Genomic DNA, 17,243 nt, shown 5'->3' with positions numbered 1-17,243 from the left:
ATGATGATTTTTTTCTGCTTTTTCTAGAATTCAGTCTTATCTTTAAATCAGTGTGACATTTAAAAGGAAAAAATTCCAACTTGAATTATCCTTTATTTTTTTATTACATTGATTTACAAATTACTTAACTAGATCTCAGTTTAATATATTTTTGTTTGAATTTGAATTTGAATTTGAATTTGAATTCAATTTAATTTAATTTGATCAACTCTCAAACTGATCCAACAAATCATATCTTGATAAATAATGAATTGAATCAATTTTTATTTATTATGGGTTTAATCAATTATTTTTTATTTTTATAAATTTTAATCAAATGCTTGAACCATGTTTAATTTAAAATAATATTTAAGGTTGAATCTAAATATACTCTCTTTAATTAAATTATTTAACATATATATTTTCTCAAAATAAAATAAAATAATAATGTTCTATCACATGCATATATATACACGTCTAGTGAACAAAATCTGCTTTATTGGTAATGGGTGAACGTTCAATCGAATCGAGTCGAGAGAAGTTAAAAAAATTTGAGTTATTCGAGTAGACAAGTCTTATTTTATAACTCGAACTTGATTTGATTTTTTTTAGTCAAGTTGAGTTTTCGAGTTCCTGTTTAAATTTAATTGTAAATATATATAGTATTATGATATTATTTTATTCCAATTTAAATGATTTTATAGCCATATACAATACATATATATTTCTTTATTTTTTTCATATGTGATATACATATATCATACAGAGTCGAGTGATTCGACTCAAACTTGAAAATCAATTCACTAATTAATATACATTTCGAGTTATTTGAGTTGTATTTTATAACTTAATATGAACTTGAAATGTTTTCGAGTCGACTCGAATTTATGAAATTACAATTCAAAATAAGTTTGAGTCGAAAAAATTTACTTATAGCTTAAAGTCATTTTAGAAAAATATGGCTGGAAGATTACACGTTGGACTATAAAATCTCACTTTCCTTGTTAGTATATGGCTGAAAGCCATTTTGAATATATATACAAATAATTATTAAGTTGTTTTAATTTAATTTAAAGAATTATTTAATTAAATAATTCTTTAACATTTTCAGAAATTTTGGGATTTGAGCAGTTGCGTTTACAAGATTTATACATTATTAGTAGACGAAGAAAACATTTGAACACATATTACCTTATAATCATTTCTAACAATTTTTTTAAAAAAATCCCTTTGAACAATTCTCTATTCCTTTTATTATTCAAAAACTTTTTTCTTTGTTTAGGATTTGATTATGAATTATAAGATGGAATGGAATATTAGTCTAAATCATTATCTTGAAATTTATGTTTTTCATCGTAAACGATTTGTTTGTGGAAAATAGAGAAATACAAGAGTTTATTGGATGTTTTGGGAGTTCTAATAGCACCATCAAACTGTGTGATTGAATAAATCCTGTCTATCTATCGCAGCTTGTGTCCTCCTTTCTCTCTTCAAATTTCGGTTTCGGTTCGATTAGTCATAGAACAAGGTTCAGTTTAGATCATATACAAGGATTCAAAATTCGGTTCGTAGTTGAGGAATGTATGCATTCAAAAGATATTAGATCCAAGTGTGCATGTCAGTTATAATAAGATATACGCTTTCTTTTACTAATTACAACATCATCCAATTATTCATTCACATACAACAAAAAGCATCGACCGATACATGCCAAATCCAAAAGAAAAAAAAACACATGGAAATGGATGGTACTCGATCAATCAGAGGAGACTTGAGCGCTAGCCTGTCCCCTCTTTCTCAACTTAAGAGCCTTCCTCCGACTAGACTGGACCGTGACATCACGAATGCCAAGAGTTCTTCGTGGTGGGCAAATGTGAAGTCCAAGTGTCCGTACTCGAATTCATTGTATGATAAATTTACGCCTGCATCCTTCATCAACCTATGGTGCTTTGAAAACATTGATGAACTGATTATCTGGTCCTTCCGCCCAGCCACCAAATCAACCGGAATATCTATTAATTGCCCAAGTCTATTGGCTCCGGCGATCCATCACCTCCGTATTGACTGCTGCACTCCCAAAATCATACATTCTAAATTTCTTCGTTCTTTTTATTTGTGCGAGCTGGTGGATCACACGAAATGACAGACCCGGCATGTCCTTCATGTTATAGTGAGGTAATCCCAGCAACCCAACCCAATTTGAACTATCTCCACCAAAGCCATAACTCAATATAGTTTGAACCAGTCCCCCAACGGCAGAGTAGTTATGGAAGTCTCTGACCAACTTGTTGAACAGCACTCTAAAGAACCTGGTAGCAGGCACGAAAAGCTCAAGGATAGGGGCCAAAAGAAGACCAACATAATGTGCCATTGTAAAGCAAAAACTAGTCTCGTCATGAAAACCTGCAGGTGAAAGCAAAATCAATCTTGAGAGCCTGTGATGTTTCTCTTCGATCCGGCGTATTATAACATACATCAGCATAGCAGCTCCTCCCATGCTATGTGAGATTGCACAAAGTTTGTACGGCTTCTCATCTTTTATTTCTCCATCGGGTTGGCTAAGTTTCAATTCAGCAGTCTTAACTTCGTGAATCTTATCTATCATAGCTGGAGCATCCTCTGTCCCATGCTCATTACGGAGAATCGCCAATATCTGACTCAAAATAGCATGCTTTAGTGACAAGTAAAAGATAGATAAATAATTCTTGGATGGATTAATGTGCTCCTACCTAGCGATCACATTAGTGACAGACAGGACAAGTTGAAATACATAATTCTTCAATTTCCCGTTCAAATGTCTGAGAAATAATAAACCAAAGATAATGACAGTAGAATCATATATTTACTTAATTTCTTAAGGAGATATTTTTATCCACATGCTCTCTAGAGACTAAACCACGAAAATTCCCAAGGAATACGTCGTAGCCTGTAATTCAAGCAATAACATCATTCACTGCAATTTTATACCAATGTACTATGAATGACACAGAGTTTCAAGCGTAAAATAAACCTTGATCAAATGCTGCAAAAGCTGGAGAACCAACAACACCATTGGAAACCCAACTGAAAAAAACAAATCAATAGATAAGAACTTGCCCCAGTGAAATATTTTAGTAAAAAGGGAAAAGGAGTTATTAGTAGTAGGAGCAGTAAATAAGAAGGTTTCGACAATGATAACAATAAGAAGACAACGAAAGGGATTATTTTAATTGATGTCACGTGTATGCATTCAAGTCCTCAATAGATGCGAGATCATATATTCCATATAAATGCTGGTCCAATGATCTGATATTTAATTTAAAAATAGCTAGACAGGTACAATAGATCCTCTTCCTCAAATCATTACAATCTAAGGTGACAAAATCAGAAAAATAAGAACTCGCTAAGTACTAATATTTAGGGAATGGCATCCCAAGCATAATGACTGAATGATTCCTTTGATGCATAAAATAGTGGAACTATTGCAAAAGACATATTTCTCCCCCTCTAAAAAGAAACCATTAGACCGAAAAGTGGATATTAGAGACACTACCACTTAAAATAATACCTAAGAAATACTGGTACAATAGCATAATTCATGGAAATCTTCATTTTCAAACTTGAGACGTGAGTAATGGATGTAAATATGTAAGCTGTTTTTCATATACTTTGTAATGAGAACAATAATCATTCTTTTCCCATCATTCAATATTACGGATTCAAACAAGGGCTTCTAGAATGGTTGAGGGGTATTTTCTTCCTTGCAGAAAAGGTAATTCAGTTTAGGTGCTCAGGGAGCTAGGTTCAAATCCACCCTTCCCCCAAAATATAAAAAGGAAAAAGAAGAAAATGAAACAAATTCTTCAGATTTAATAAGTCTTGTACTCTTGTCATTCTTGATAGAAGAGAATAAGTATAGTTCGTCTAGCTAATTACATTTACTAGGGGTTAGGGCTTGATACTTTCAAACAAAGTGGTGGCTTTTAGTTAAGCTACCAGAGCAAAAGTTCACTTGATTAGAAATATAATTATAGTTGAGAACCCGATTTTCAAGAAACCGATAATGTTATCATTCAAAATACTAGTAACATTAGCTTTTAATTGAACTTCCAGAACAAAAGTTCACTCAATTAGAAATATAATTATATTTGAGAACCTGATTTTCAAAATACAGATAATGTTATCATCCAAAATACTATTAACAGTAAAATAGTTAATTTATGGCAAACCAACATCAAGCATAATAGTTCAGGGTTGTTAATAAAATTCTCTTGAGAATCCATTGGAACAATACCAAATATAATACCAGTTAATTGACAAATATAGCTGAAAAAAAAGAACTGCCCTCGCAAAAGGGTCAAGCATGTAGCTTAATATAGTGCATAAGCAGAGTGCAAGTCGTTACTTACCCCATAGATGAATCCATTATACCATGCTGTAAAAAGACAGCCTTCCGTGCATTCCGTCTACAAAATCAGATTAGAGGCATAAAAAACAATAGCATTCGAGCAAAAGTGATAATCCGAAAAGAAAATGAATATCTATTAGCTTGTTTGCATGCTTCAGATAAATTTTTAGGATCTAAAGCTTTTACTCTATGTTTGATGTCTTCTCTAAGTCCACTTATAAAAAGTGACACAAAGAAATCCTCACCCAAAGTAGGATTCTGTAATAGCATGTATGGTTGTAACTCCTCAAACCTTTCTTGATAGTCTTCAACAGATCCTTTTTGAGTAAGCTTAGTGAATTCCTCCACAATGTCACAAAAAGACCTGTCACTAAATCTATGGCACAAATCAGCTTCAAACTCATGCCAAGTTACATGATGTTTCTGCATAATATAGCCATCAAACCATATTTCTGCTTTTCCTGTAAGATACATAGTAGCCACTTCTACCCTTTGATCTACAGGAACATTGTATAAGGAAAAATACTTGAGACACTTCTGAAGCCACCCCTTAGGATTTACCCCCTCAAAAAATGGCAACTCTATTTTGGGTCAATGCCACATAGTTCCTGAACTGCTAAATGACCCCCCTGTTCCCCTGTTTTCAGTTTCCAGTCCTAGCATAACAGGTCTAATATTATTGTTTTCACCCATTAAATTCTCATGCCTAGAATTGTTCTTAAGGGCTAAACAAGCATCAGGCTTATCATTCAAGATCCCCGGTTCATCAGTTTTATACGAAAATCTTGATTTATCCTTAACTACCGTCACCAAAACAAGATTTTTCTCCCCGTTTTTAGATCTATTAGGAGAGTATACCTGATCCCCTGCAGGCTGCTCTTGTTCACCATTTCTGCCAGTTAAGATTTTCAATATATCTTCCATATAGCTGTGATTCGTGGTCATCCTAGCCTCAAGTGCAGTAATCCTGTTTTCCTGAGTCTCCCACCATTTAGGTGGATTAGTCTTATTTTGACCTTGTTTCACCAAAGCAGCAAGGTCTTCAATCTGTTTCTGAATCTCAGCTAAATCAGTTTCTGCCATAGATTGGTTCTTCTTTGGCATGCCCTCAAAATTTCTACCAGAATCGTAGCTCTGATTACCAATTTGTTATGGTTTTAGGTGAGTAGAAGAGAAATCGAGAAATAGGTAATAGGAATAGAGAAGAATTAGAGAGTTTTCAGAAAAGAAATGCTTGTTCATTCATAACATGAGGAAAAATACATCATCACAACTTGTTTTATTTAGTTACAATATACCAGAATCCTAAGGATGCCACTTGGCTGTCCTTTGTAACTGAATCTAACAAATTCAAATTCTTTCTCATTTGTTTTGCAGACATGGGCTATTGGGTTTAGCTATTTTAATTCCTTTGGGCCGTTCTTGTTGCTTCAGATCCGCTCCACTTCTGATCTGCTCCAGAGGTAAGTTGTCTTCATTTCCCTTTCGTGCCATAATTCTTAATCTATCATTCTCAATCCCTAACCCTCGTCTCATTTCCCCCAATTCTCCTTCACGCCCTTCTCCTCCCACCATGACATCTGTCTTCTTTTTGAGGTTATAATGTAGCAGCTCTTGCTGCTTCCTTTCCTTTGGATAATATATGTGAATCAACATTTATCCAACAAAATAAATTGATTAAATGCTTATACATAAGAATTAAAATTTTTAAAAAAGTAAAATAATTATAAGTCTAAATTTAATGATTAACAAACTTTATTTTATCATCAAATTAAGGTCTTTTGTTTTATTTATGCTATTTTGTTTTTGTTTTTAATTTCTAAAGACAACATGAAGTTGGATCAACATCGACAATAAAGGCTCTTTTGCCGAACCTAATAAGTTGTAATTTTCTAAAATTTTCCCACATACCTATAGTTAATAGAATTAAATATTAAACTAATTAGATGGAATAGAATTCCATTCACATCATATGATGTGACAACAACCAATTATTTTAATTTTCGACTTGAAACGGTACAGGCTTTATTAAAATAAATATGATCGTAGACAAAGGCAAAATAGTTATTTTAAAATAAATTTAGGGGAATGACGCGATTTAGAAAATTAAGAAATAGTCTTGGAGTAAAATTATTTAGAGAATTGAAGTGTTTTTTTTACATATTTTTTTGATAAAAAAATTTAGGATAAGGGTGACTTCTATAATGATATACTTATAATTCAATTAGGATTTACGTAGGGATTTACATATTATCTATTAAGAGTGACGATTGTAAGATTCGATTGTAAAATTCGAATTTGATCTTACAAGCTCAAATTTTCAAATCCAACCACTTATGCAAATACTTCTTGGTAAAATGACTTTTATATTAATAAGATAAAATCGTATATTTTGGTAAAGCTGATTATACTTGTTAATGATTTTTAATTTCAAAATACATTATTTTGACATCTTATATTGTTTGTCTTAGTTTTGTCCATGTATATATCTATATGCTTAATTATTTGGTTAAAAGTTTGTTAGTTTAATATAAACCATCAATTAATTTTAGTGATAAAATAGAATATTGATATTTTTAAAATTTTAGATTCTAATAATGACGTTTATAATATATATATATATATATATATAGATTAAGAAAATTTTAAACATATATTATAATACTCTTAACTTATTTAAAAAGAAAAGTTTGTTGACTTAATTGGAATGGGACTAAACTTGGAAGATTGAAGTCCTTTTAATGGAGTTTTTTAGGAACCCTAAAGAGCAATGACGTAGACCATGCATCATAACATTAGAAAAATGGCGATGACATAATATAGGTTTAGTAGTTTTTGGCGTGAAAAGGGCTAAGATATTAAATTATTAGTTCTAGCTCCCTCTCAACAGTGGTTATGTGGGGGGGGGGGGAAATAAACTTTGATTCCATTAAATAATTGAGTCTTAATTATTCTAAGCTGTTGGTTTCATTAAAAAACAAATCGGTTGCCACTTTCTTTTAATTATAAGAATTGCAGTTATAATTATAAATATAAGTATTAAATAATATATATCCAATTATCCAAATAGCTATCATAAAAATTAATTAATTATAAAATATGATAAGTTTGATGACATCTATATAATTAGACAAAGTATATACTTAAGTTATAACAAAATTATTATTATTTTTTAAAAAAAATCAGTAGTGGTTGATAAGCAACTTGATATCACTTAAGCATGTATCGAGTTCGAGTTTTTGTGTATACAGAAAATTCCCATTGGAAGACTCACCCACCACAACCAAATGTACAACCTGACTCGATCCGGATTAGTCAAGATGAAATATTGGAAAGCGAAAGGAAAAAAATAAAATAAAATAAAATCCACACACATTATTAATGTACAAGGAGAATTGGACATGATAAAATGTGTTTATTTGAAATTAAGTTCCATATTAATTAATTATATGATGTGCAAGAGTTTGCGAATAAAATTTAGAATTATTTAAAATATGATTAGATATGTATATTTGTATGAATAATCTACTAATTTTTTTTAACTATATTTAAATGTAAGATTCATATATATATATTATTTCATTTTTATTTTTCTAAGATTTACATTTAACATATTACTTCAATTTATAATATAAAGTTATAATTGACTATAACTCAAATTGTCATATTTTTTTTATTTATATTTTTAATGAAAATATGAATTTATATTTATTTGTTAATAAGATATGACCCGTATAATTAACCAATAAGGCTTGAATTTATTATACTCTCATTCTTCAAACGCGGTAACTTGATTTTTTTTTTTGGTGTTTGTAGTTTCATTTACAGTAACAAGGACAAGCCTTTTTAATATTTAAATCCATAATTTATTGGGTTTACATGTTAAGGTTTTTGCCATGACCCATCTCGCTCATAGGGAATGGAAACCAAAGAGTTGGATGAAAGCTAAGGCCCAAATAGAGTAGCTATAGTGAAAAATAACGTAAAATTATCTTATTATTGAATCAAATTTGACATCATTTAAATAAAAAAAAGTCTCGAATTTTTTTTTTGTATTGTGTTTGACCCATTTCAACATCGGTTAATCTAAGCTTACGTGAGGAAAAAGGAGAAACATATAAATTATCAGTTGGTTGGAAAAGATAAGACATTATATCGAAAAAACCAAGACTTTATATCTCTTTTTAAAAAAAGTTAAAAGTTTAATTTATAATGTTGTGAATGAAGAAAACTGAGTTTAAAGAGTTGTTTTTGTAATAAATCTTTATAATATTTAGTTTAAATTAATCTATCAATGAATTAAATATTGATAGTTCTAAAGAATGTGACTTTAAATGATATCAAAATTCGATATAAGAAAATTCATATTAATTATATTAAAAAATTAAGTTTGATGTGATTTTATTTTGCGTGGAGAACTTTCAATGTAAAAAGTTGGTGGTAAATTGTTAGCTTAATAAATGTGGATGATGGAGCATCAATGTCGGGTCATGGACACGTGGCACACACCCAACGGAAAAATAGAGTTAGTTTCCCATTCCCTATTTTGGCGCTTCATTTCTCCAACTTTTGTCCCCTAGAAAGACAATGGTACACGAAATGCCAAACAATTTCTAATAATAATTAAAATATTATTTCAAATTCCCACCAATTTTATTTATTTATGTATTTTAATTCCAAATGAAGCTTCATTGCACCATTGAATTTGATCAACGTGCGCCGCTCTACATTGATAGGGTCTATCTCTTTTCTCGTCAAAGGTTTGAACTTGGGAAGTGTCCCAACAATTTCATTGTAATTTATTTTCACAGGTTCTGAATTTGCAGTTTGTTCGTTTGTCTTGGCAATGTCGATGCTTTTTTTTTTTTTTTTGTATTTTAACAATGTTGCTGATGATCAAAGTCTTTAGACTGTCCACTGTGTAATGTTTAACTTTGTATATAGGATTATAGAAATTCAATGCCTTCTTTTCTGTAAATTGAAAATCTTAACTTGTGTTCACCGTTTTCTATCATGTTTTACCTGATTTTCTGTAGCGAGTATATATAAGTGCTAACAGGATTCAGGTTACTGCGTGCTCAATATTTTCTAAGTTTTTCCGTTGGAGTATCATACGCCATTTGTGTATCTGAATATGTTGGATACAAGTGTGGGACGTGTATTTTAAGAAAATTGAAGATTTCGGCTAACATAAATGGGTATAGTTTTGTTTTGTTTCACCTTTGTGATTGCAAGATAGACCCAGATTTTAGCAAGGTTGCACAGATTACCAGTGGCAGCTATATATTTGAAATTGTTAAGCTTCTGTGTTCCTTATATTTCAGTCTTACGGTCACATTTCATATAATTGCTGCAATTTTAATACCTGTAAAGAATAATATTGCAATGAAACGGCATAATTGTCATGGAGTTTTATCACTGTTTGTTCTGGATATCGCTTACATATTGCTAGTATCATTTTGGTTAGTTTGCTTACATCTATATGATTCTAACTATTAATAAATAATACTTACCTTTCCTTTTTGTAGGAATTCTGAGTTAGGTTCTGTCTGGTCTGTTCTAATGTAACACATGCTCATTACTTAAAGTTAATTGTTTATCAGAACTGCTTTCTGCAGAATGTAAACGGGGGATCAAAGCTTCATAATCAAGCTCCAAAGGACCTTTTCTTAGAACCTGATCAAGACTTGACAGCTATAACGTAACCACATGTCCGTGTATTCGAACTAATGGCGAACAATAATCCCGAGAATCTATGTAAAGGAAGCTGATATTCCGTTTTCTGCCCCCTTCTCTTTCTGCACTTCTTTTAAATTTGTTTAACTAAGCGGTTTCATTTTTTTCCTCCTCAGCAGCTCAATTACCCAATAAAAAAAACAACAATAATAGTTATATTATTAAAACTGGAAGCATTCATGGGGATGCACCGACACGTGGTCCTCTCACTCCGTTATCTGGAGAAGACAGGAGGAAGGCGGCTTCCTTAAACCTGAAAATTAATAGTAGGTTGCAAACTCTCTTAAAGTAAAGCATTGTCCTCTTTCCCCTGCATAAACATGTATATGTGCCTTTCACCAGTACAATACTATATAAGTAATGAATGTATAATATTAAGTACAGTTCTAGTTAACTGGTTGGCTATTTAGTTGGATGGTTTCGTTATGCAGAAGAACACAAAAACAATGGCACACCAACCTTGTAAATATACTGCCAATGTGTACAGATATATATCCATTTACTTCACATATATAAATATAATTAAATGCAATTAAGTTGCCCTTTATGTTTTATGCTTTTTTCACCTTCTGCAGAACAATCAACTACAGGGCTTCCTCATGGTGGACAAAAATTTTATGAGGTGTTTCAATGGAAACAAGGGCGCTATGCAGATCTCCCGGCGGCGAAAATTTCAGAGATGATGAAGTCAAGCAATTTAGATGTAAGTTGTTAACATTCACCGTGTTGTACATATGTTTTGATTAGCCTTCCACCTTTTAGTAACCAAAGGGGTTGTTTGTATGTTTAGTGGCTTCTCACATTTTTCTGCTTGCAGAATGCTCCAACTCAGTCACTTTTAAGTGTTGTGAATGGAATTCTGGATGAAACTTTTGAAAGAACGAATGGAAAAATTCCTCATGTATGGAATATTTGAACTTTCTTTACAAAAGCATTTGTATGCTTATATATTATATGGATATTTTGGTATAAACACATGATGACATTACCTTTGTTGCTCAGCGTGTGGCATGTCTCCTGAGAAAAGTTGTGCAGGAGATTGAACGGAGTATATCAACTCAAGCAGATCATCTAAGAACCGTAAATCCTATTCTCAATATCTTGCTTTGGATACCTTTTTTCTCAGTTTCTCTATGGATTTTAATGTGGTTTGTGGCCTACAGAAAAACAATCTTTTCAAAATTCGAGAGGAGAAATACCAATCAAGGATCAGAGTACTTGAGGCCCTTGCAGCTTATAGTGGCGAAGAGACTAAGGTTAGAAAAAAAAATTCTTGTAGTCAAAAATGAATTTCTGTTTTGCTTGTAGATGCTAAACTGTGTATTTTCATGGCCTTATTTGTTACAGCCTGTCACAAACCATCCTCAGCAAACAAAGGTTCGAAGAAAAAAGATTCTTTCACGTTGTTCAACAGCCATGAACTGATTTTGTGCTATTCTTTCACAGGCGTCATTATTTAGCTGTTATTTTCCATGTTGTTTATCCATTACTTATTGCAAATTCTCAAATGAGTTTCTTTTAAACGAATTTAATGAATTGACCAATCACAATCTCCAATGTACCCCGGATGTGGAGGTTTTTTGCTCCCTGTTATAACTTTTTATATCACTCTTATTGTCAGTTGGCTAAACAAAATAAATAATATATATTTTTTAGATATAGTGGTAAGATTCGAGAATGGATGCGCCTTTCAATTGCCAACGAAAGTAAGCTCATGCAATACTGATATCTTTCAATATTATTATTTCGTTCATGAAGGTTTTTTTCTCTTTGTTGCAGACTGAGAACTGCAAAGTGGAAGAAAAACGGAAAGTTGAGAACTCCAAAGTGGAAGAAAAACGGAAAGTTGAGAACTCCAAAGTGGAAGAAACACAGAAAGCTGAGAACTCCAAAGTGGAAGAAACACAGAAAGTTGAGAACTCCAAAGTGGAAGAAAAACTGAAAGTTGAGGAGGTGAGGGAGGATAAAAGAGAGTTGGTGAAAGAAACTGATAAATATATTAATGAAATTGCTTCGCTGAAGCAAGAACTAGAAATGGCCAAAACGATGCACGAGAAGCGCTGCTTAGAAATGGACAAAGAGACTGAGGGTGTCAAAGCAGGACTTCAAGGGAGGTTAAAAGAGCTCGAGTCTCTCCTTGCTGATTCAAACAATAGAGTGAAAGAGCTTGAAATAACTACCGAGTCAAAATGTCAGAAGTGGAACATGAAAGTGAAAATCTACCAAAGCCATATGGACTCTCAGTTTAGTACAACACAGGTATATATGGGTTTCTACCATTTTGGATTTGTATTTTGTTCTTCAACATCCTTCATGCTAATTTGTGCAAGTATTCAGGAGTTAAGGTTTACTTCTGATGCCATCAAGCAAGAACTTCTGAAAACACAGAAGAGCTATTTTGAAGAATTTAATCAATTAGGTAGGTTTCTTGTTGGGAAGCCTGGATTGTTAGTGAAAATAGTTCTTATGAGAACCTGTTTCTTGATCAGAAAAAAAGCTTAAAGCATTAGCAGATGTGGCGGGGAACTATCGTAAACTTCTTGCTGAAAATCGGAAGCTTTTCAATGAGCTTCAAGATCTGAAAGGTTCCTATAAGTAGCTTCTCCTTTTGAATTCTCGGTGATTTTGTTTATCACTTTTATTTTTTTAACTTTTCTATTTCCAGGGAACATTAGAGTTTTCTGTCGAATAAGGCCATTTCTTCCTGGACAAAGTGGAAACAAGACAATAGTAGACAGTATTGGTGATAATGGTCAGTTGGTTATTTCAAATCCATCCAAGCCAGGGAAGGAAGGGAATAAGACCTTTAAGTTCAATAAGGTCTTCTGTCCAACTGCTACTCAAGGTTTTTATCTCTTTCATCACCAAATTAATATTGCTGGTTGAATGGGACTCACTAGTTTACTAGTACTTCTTGCAGTATGAACAAGAATCTATTTTTTTTGCGAAAGTATTGCAATTATCTAATTCATAGAGCTCTCTTAAACAATGACAGCCGAGGTGTTTTCAGATATTCAACCTTTTATTCAGTCAGTAGTAGATGGATATAACGTCTGTATATTTGCTTATGGTCAAACTGGTTCGGGGAAAACATATACAATGGTAAGAATCACTTTATTCTTAAGCTTCTATGAAGTTGCATAAACGTTTTGAACAATTCTATTCATTTCCTTTTGACAATTCCAGACCGGTCCTAATAATGCTACTGAAGAGGATTGGGGTGTTAATTATCGTGCTTTGAATAGTCTCTTTAAAATATCTCAAAGTAGGAGAACCACTATTGAATATGAAGTTGGTGTTCAAATGATTGAAATATATAATGACCAAGTGCGTGATTTATTAATAGCTAAAGGTTCTGGGAAGAAATATCCTTTTTATTAAACAAGTTATATTGCTTCAATAATGTCTGTTGGTTAACCTGCTTCACTAATATTGCTGTACACCGTCTTGAAACTTGTTGGCTTTGGATGTACTGTTTTTCTTTTAATGTTAAAGTTAAAGAATTATTCTTTTGGTATGGTCATCTTCGTTTTCCTTAATCTGCACACAATGGGGGTTACAAGCATCTCTCAACCTAATGGGTTAGCTGTTCCTGATGCTAGCATGCACCCTGTTCTATCAACCTCGGATGTAATAGATTTAATTGATGTTGGATTAAAGAATATTACTGTTAGTGCTACTGCAATAAATGAAAGAAGTAGTCGCTCTCACAGGTTCTTATATAGTATTTTAATCAGATCTCTACTTTCAGTATTTCCTATGTGACTTACAATTTAGTTTTTTGGTTACAGCATTGTCACCGTGCATGTTCGTGCGAAGGATTTGAAGTTGGGAAATTGTTTGTATGGTAATCTACATTTGGTAGATTTAGCAGGCAGTGAAAGAGTCGATAGATCCGAGGTAACAGGATCTGCGCTTAAGGAAGCACAACATATTAATAAATCATTGTCTGCCCTTGGAGATGTAATTTTCTCTCTTGCACAAAAGGGTGCTTATGTGCCGTACAGAAATAGCAAGCTCACTCAAGTACTTCAAAGCTCTCTTGGTACTTCATCTATTTTCTTAAACTGTCGGAAATCATCTCCAGTTTTTAGAATGAAAATTTTATTTTAATTGCTTGGAGAAAACGAACGTTATGGTTCATCTAAATTCTTGTGTTTTTGAGACCCCGTATACTGATCTCTATGTAAATGTTCTTATACGATCCAGGAGGTCAGGCAAAGACCCTTATGTTTGTACAGCTCAATCCAGATATCAATTCCTACACCGAAAGTCTGAGTACTTTGAAGTTCGCCGAACGGGTTTCTGGAGTTGAGCTAGGTTCTGCACGAAGTAGCAAAGAGGGGGAAGGAAGTTAGGGAACTAATGGAGCAGGTGTAGTTTTACATTTTTTATTTATAATTTTCAGTATAAATCTTAGCTGGAGTCACACACACACACACGATCTTTTAGTGGTTTGTCATATAAAAGATCAAAGCTACGCAGAGCAGTTTCTCCTCGGACTATAACACTACTAGAAATGTGATACACGGAACAAAAGTTTTATGCTTTGTTGCACATAGTAGTTTATTTCTTAATATAGCAGTTAGGATTAGTACTTATAAGTAGGGTTTACTACAACTTAGCATCATTAGTTATGGTTTAGGGTTACAAAAAGTCTGGTTTCTTACTCATCAATAGACTTTTAAAAAATAGACTAATCTTAATCAGGAGCATCAATATTGCTTGAATAGATGAGAGTCTCCGGTCAGCAATAGGCATGAAATGAAAGGGGCATATCAGTTGGCAACGATGCGAGACTTTTTGGATCAATGAAAGCATTCAAAGGCATTTTATTTAGATTTAGTAGATGGGCTATCACATCAATCATGTTCTAGCAACAACTTTCCCTTTGTTCTTCACTTGAACAATGCTCTGCCTTCGTCCTTTTCCATTTTCTTTTAATCAATGAGAATCGTGCTTTATCTGTTTGAACCATCTGTGTAGGCCATTGTATTATTGTTTTCTAAGTTTAACCGATCTGCAGATGGCAGCTCTCAAGGACACGGTAGCTAAAAAGAACGAGGAGATAGAGCGGTTGCACTTACTTAAAGATCTAAAAAGTGGATACACTGGCAACAACGGCGAGCTCCACAGAACAGTCTCATTGAGGTATGGTTCTTCCTCTATTCTATAGGTGGATCTCTTCGTGAATCCAAACCCATCTCTTGTGGGAAAAAAAGGCTTAGAACATACTGAGAAAGAAGCTTCTGATCTTGACTATCGTTCACAGTGATAAGCAGTCTGAAGTTGAATCCCAGCAGTCCACGGACGATGAAAAATCGGAAATATCCGACGCTGGTCTTTCTTTGGTAACAGAAACTGAAGGCTCAGCTGAATACCCGCGTTCTCCTGAAGGCAGTACTCCGGGGAGGTGAGTATTGGTTATGCTCTTTCAGCTTAACACCAATCTAGAATATGCACATCAATATTCATTTGATCTGGCTACACTTAGCAATGCATGGTTGGATGTCCAATGTGTGTTTGATTTCATTGAGAATATCACAAATGTGATCACTTTCTTTCTTTCTTTCTTTCAATAAGCTACACTCAATACGAGTTTAACTTTTTGCAGGAGCAGGGTCGCATCAAAGATTCGACTTCTACAAAAACCGCCAACCCCGCAACCAGCACCGAGACCAGATTCTGCAATGGGTGTCCCTGGTATGCAACCAGCATCTGAATTCAGCTTTACATGGTATCCTCCTAACATTTATCTTCTACCGATCCTTACAGGCATTAAAAAGAGTCTAAGCTCGAGTGCAATCAAGCCTCCTCCTATCAGGAAAAAGGTGTAAATAACTCAACTAGCTGCAGTTGGTCACAGTTCTTGTTTAGGGTCTGGTATTCATCATTGATCTTCTGTGTTATTAAATTATACTGAATTTGTTGTCCCTCATATATCATATGGTAGCCAGTTTTGCATTAATTGGAATTGGCTACAAAGTTTGATTATTTTAGTATACCGCTGTAATTTACGTTCATTGGAGAATGTACATATGTATGTTATTCTTTAATTTATTTTTTGGTCACACAATTTGTTATACTTTTATTCCTTTCTAATTTAATTTCATATTGCAAATTCACAGATATGATTTGTGTACTTCTGTATGTTTGACTATTTAATTACAAATTACGTACGTGAACTACAATAAAATTATCGTTTTTTGGTATTTAAATTATTTCATGAGAAATTATTATATAAATCTTTTAGCATCAAACATCAGTACCAATGTGAAAAAAATAATTCCCGCAAAATTCATCATGGAAGTCTTTATGTAGAAGATGTTATACATTCTTTACTTTTATCAAATCGATCGATAAAAAGTCTAATATGTTTTAAATAAAAACTAGAATTTAAATATTGTGAATGAAAAAAATATATTATTAGAAGAACTTAACCTAGTATATATATGTAAATATAAACCTTAAAAGAATGATTTGAGTCTTCATTCAATATTTTTTAAATTATGAGTTTTTATGTATTATATAAGAAAAAACCCACAAAATATATATACTCAGCTTAGTGAAGTATTAAGAAATATTAATCATTGATGAACCAATCTACCTCAGTGATTAAAACTTAAAAAGATGATTATTATCTCTAGAGGTCCAAAGTTCGAGCACTAAAGATTGTAAAGGTGTTTGAGCTTTCATTGTCAAATAATTAAGAATATTTAGAACATATATTACTTTGTAACCACTTTAGACTAATCTAGATTGATACTTAAAAAATGTTTAATCAAATATTTTAATATTTATTGCACATTTTTAGGGTAAATTACTCTCTTTGGGGGTAAATTTTACTCTTTTCTATTTTAGTCATGTTTTTTAAATAAATTAATTTCATGATTTAATTTTATGTTTTACTCGTTTTAATATATAATATTTATAAAAATAATAATACATATAGTTATTTCTATGTACAATAGATATCATGTTCATTTATATGAACTAATTAGGTACAATATATTTAGCTAATATATAATTTTAGAATAAATAATGTTAGATATGTTTTCATTTTTAAATTATAATAATTACAATTTAAAATGATTATAATTTATCTAAAGTAAAAAAATGAATTAATATATAAATACCAAGC

At 32.3% G+C, this 17,243-nt stretch overlaps 1 protein-coding gene and 1 pseudogene across 1 annotated transcript; one reads left to right on the top strand and one right to left on the bottom strand.

Annotated features, from left to right (window-relative positions):
* Positions 1–1,776: 1,776 nt before the first annotated feature.
* On the bottom strand, positions 1,777–5,470 carry LOC120205151 (annotated as a pseudogene).
* Positions 5,471–9,912: 4,442 nt separating this feature from the next.
* Positions 9,913–16,020, top strand: LOC120205164 (kinesin-like protein KIN-14P). The gene is given in 21 exon segments (XM_039205078.1): positions 9,913–10,123; positions 10,219–10,368; positions 10,678–10,805; positions 10,920–11,003; positions 11,105–11,182; positions 11,266–11,358; positions 11,450–11,479; positions 11,882–12,361; positions 12,440–12,521; positions 12,592–12,687; positions 12,768–12,947; positions 13,098–13,204; positions 13,289–13,467; positions 13,651–13,815; positions 13,894–14,147; positions 14,312–14,445; positions 14,447–14,476; positions 15,129–15,253; positions 15,375–15,515; positions 15,717–15,805; positions 15,878–16,020. Coding segments are annotated over 21 exon segments (2,715 nt in total). The 5' UTR covers positions 9,913–10,095; the 3' UTR covers positions 15,940–16,020.
* The last annotated feature ends 1,223 nt before the right edge of the window (positions 16,021–17,243 follow it).

Source organism: Hibiscus syriacus, unplaced genomic scaffold, assembly GCF_006381635.1.
Source record: "Hibiscus syriacus cultivar Baekdansim isolate YM2019G1 unplaced genomic scaffold, ASM638163v2 tig00012307_pilon, whole genome shotgun sequence".
NCBI lineage: Eukaryota > Viridiplantae > Streptophyta > Magnoliopsida > Malvales > Malvaceae > Hibiscus > Hibiscus syriacus.
Note: the sequence above shows the minus strand (reverse complement) of the source record. Positions and strands in the feature narration are given on the sequence as shown.